Genomic DNA, 2,962 nt, shown 5'->3' on the forward strand with positions numbered 1-2,962 from the left:
TGTTCCGTAGGAGGCTCAGTTCTGATAATTCGCTCAATTCAAGGAGGGCGAAGCATCGATGGAATCGAGCAACTTATTCAACTCCCAATACTTCAAATGTGTAAATTGTCGAAGTGAAAGACAGTCGAGCCAATAGGATTTTTAAGATTGTCATGATAGGTATATCAATGCCTTACACGCTAATGGTGTTACGCGAGTATTACACTTGAGGTGTTACGAGGACTCTTCCACAGCCTCTTCACGATACTCCTGAGCATTAATCCAGAAGATCCTCCTGAATTTCCTACCTTAATTCTTACTAACTTCCACTCCTTAATTTGACACAAAAATAGAGAAAAAAAAAATAATGCTATAACAAACAATCTAAAAATTAACATCAGCTTCGAAACTGTTCTGCAAGTTTTATCAGGCTATAGGTCTCAGAATCTGGCCTAGCTCCTCCTAGAATCATCCTTCTCAAAAAATTTGGGTCATATTTCTTGGCCTTCACATATGCCTTGAGCAAGGTATTGTACACAAAGGTATACCTGATATACTTAGCTTTCCTAAGTTCTTCAAACAACTTCTCTACATTCACTACATCACCCTTCTCTGCAAAAATCTCAATTATTGAAAGCGTGGTCTCCAACCATGGGGTTGAATTCCTGACCCTCTTGCTCGTTGTTAGATCCATCCCCAACTCTAGAGTCTTCAAGGCTTCCACCACGAGTTCTGCTTTTAGGCAACCCAAAGCAAGATGTCGATATGTTATGGCATTTGGTTTGCACCCATTCATCTCCATTTCCAAAAAAAGCGTAGATGCTTTATCAATCAAACCATGTTTGCAATATACAGATATTATAGAGTTGAACTGCTCACTTGATTTTAACCCTTTTACCGACTTCATTTCAAACCATAGCTCTTCGGCCCGACTTAGTTGTCCAACTCTACCAAATGCTTCAATTGCCAGTACGTAACTTTTAGACCTAACATGAGGGAGTTCTTGCACAATACTCCAAGTTCTCTCTAGCTCCTTCCTTTTCCCTAAATACCCATACAAGATGATTAGGACATCCAGTGTTGACCAGTTATTCCCTGTAACAGACATCTCCACAGATTCGACATAGGCTTCGGCCACAATGTTCAACCTTGCCACTGCATGTGCAGTGGCTACAATGCAGTAAGATATTTCATTTGGCTCAACTTTTGCTCGTTTCATGTCACTGAATACCTTCATCAGCCCTTCAATATTGTGTTCGTTGGCTTCCATTTTCATAAGAATGTTGTAGGTTGAAACATGTGAAGGCACCTTATCAGCCTTCATCTGAGTGAGGATTTTGGGGATAACTTTCCTGCGGCTTGGGGAGGAATGGAGGATAATGAGGCGGTTGAAGACCAAGTGTGAGATGGGATGACCCAGTTCCCTCATTTTCTTCATGTATGCAAGTGAAAGCCTTATCGAACCTTTATCCAAGCATGCGATCACAAGATTGTTGTAGAGCAACTCATTCTGGAACTCAGGCGGGACACGAGAGAATAGTCTTTCACCCTGAATTATCCCATGAAGTCTAGTTGTAAATTCCAATAGATAAGAGTAGTCTAGTTCTTTAGGTTTGTATGGCCTTTCCCTAATCACCCACTCCATTACCTGTCAAAGAAAACAAATAGTTCAGGTTTAAATCTCTCAGCGGTTCGTTTGCTGTAACCGTTTCAATTCAGAAGGGGAGCAATTATGCAGGGCGGATAGCAGAAGCCACATTTAATTTGAAAGACATAGTTAGATACCAGTGAAAATGCAATGGCTCTATCTGTAAAGGTGATTCCCAAATCTTTAGTGAAATAATTCAGAATGACCCAGAGGCAATAACTAACCACAAGAGTATACTAAATTTTGTTTCATTTTTGCTTTCTGAACAATCCTGAATAGAATGTGCTTTGTTCATCATTTATATTGCGTTAGCATTTTTATACATAAATACGCATAACTGTCATTTTAGTTTTGTAAGAACAAAAATATATACATTTGATTGTTTGCCAAGGAAAGATTGAGAAAGCAGTAGAAATCAAAATCATTGATCAAGTATTTCTGATCATGTACACGCTAAAAAAACCTCCAGGAATTAATCAGGCGACTCTTCTATTTATTTAAGGATCATTGCAACATAAAAGGGAATTTTTTTATATTCCGTCCCCCAAAACTTTCTCGGCAATCAAACAAGAGTTATGCGTGTTCAAAAAATAAGCGAGCTAGCGAGCTCTTCAGGGGGATAGCCGGATAGCGCCTCCAGTTTCGCCTATATATGCAATTAGAACACGATTCAATCATTTAAACAAACATATACGCTGCTTCAGAAAAATAAGTCCTTGAGAGTGTACGAAAAAAATAAATAATCTCACGAGCTCATTTATAAAACTGAAATGCATCCACCATCACGCAAATACACAGAGAGAGAGAGAGAGAGAGAGAGAGAGACCTCAAGCGCTCGTTTGTTCATCTTGAGCTTCCTAAGACGGTTAATTGCATGGAAAATCTCGCCTCTATTAATGGGGAACCCATAACCCATCCATCTTTGAAAGGAAGACCCAACGGTCTCATCCTTTTGCAGCTTCTCAATCATATGAGACAAGCAACCAGGGTTTTCTCCATTTGAGTCCGATATTTTCTCGGGGAATTTCCAGCTCTGAAAAGCAGACCCAATGTAGTCGCTTTTTGGCAGCTTCTCAACACCATATGACAAGCAGCTGGGGTTTTCTTCTTCCGAGTCTAAAATTCTATCGGGTTCAGGAGCTCGGGTGTTAAAAAAGTAGAAACTGCAAAGGATTTGACGGACAGACGCGGAGGGAATCGGAGGCGCTCGACGAATTGCCCGAATGAGACCGCGTTGAAGTAGAAGTGTTACCTTTAGCATGCTTCATTTAAGGAAAGAGTCGAGTGCCTCGGGTGAATGCTAAATACCCCCCCCCCCAACCGCGCGAGCCCAGC

The 2,962-nt window shown here is 40.7% G+C and overlaps 1 protein-coding gene across 1 annotated transcript; it reads right to left on the reverse strand.

Moving 5' to 3' along the window:
• Nucleotides 1-332: 332 nt before the first annotated feature.
• On the reverse strand, nt 333-2,962 carry LOC121239896 (pentatricopeptide repeat-containing protein At1g07590, mitochondrial). The gene is made up of 2 exons (XM_041137258.1): nt 2,454-2,962; nt 333-1,627 (listed from the first exon to the last, which is right to left on the reverse strand). The coding sequence occupies exons 1-2, from the start codon at nt 2,886-2,888 to the stop codon at nt 377-379; spliced, it is 1,686 nt and encodes a 561-aa protein (XP_040993192.1). The 5' UTR covers nt 2,889-2,962; the 3' UTR covers nt 333-376.

Source organism: Juglans microcarpa x Juglans regia, chromosome 7D, assembly GCF_004785595.1.
Source record: "Juglans microcarpa x Juglans regia isolate MS1-56 chromosome 7D, Jm3101_v1.0, whole genome shotgun sequence".
Classification (NCBI taxonomy): Eukaryota; Viridiplantae; Streptophyta; class Magnoliopsida; order Fagales; family Juglandaceae; genus Juglans; species Juglans microcarpa x Juglans regia.

What these genes read in the sequence shown, in the direction of transcription:
- LOC121239896 (XM_041137258.1), bottom strand. Translation starts at nt 2,888, where the DNA reads ATGCTAAAGGTAACACTTCTACTTCAACGCGGTCTCATTCGGGCAATT. An exon ending in TGAACAAACGAGCGCTTGAG is followed by an intron (nt 1,628 to 2,453) that starts GTCTCTCTCTCT and finishes TTTCTTTGACAG; the next exon opens with GTAATGGAGTGGGTGATTAG.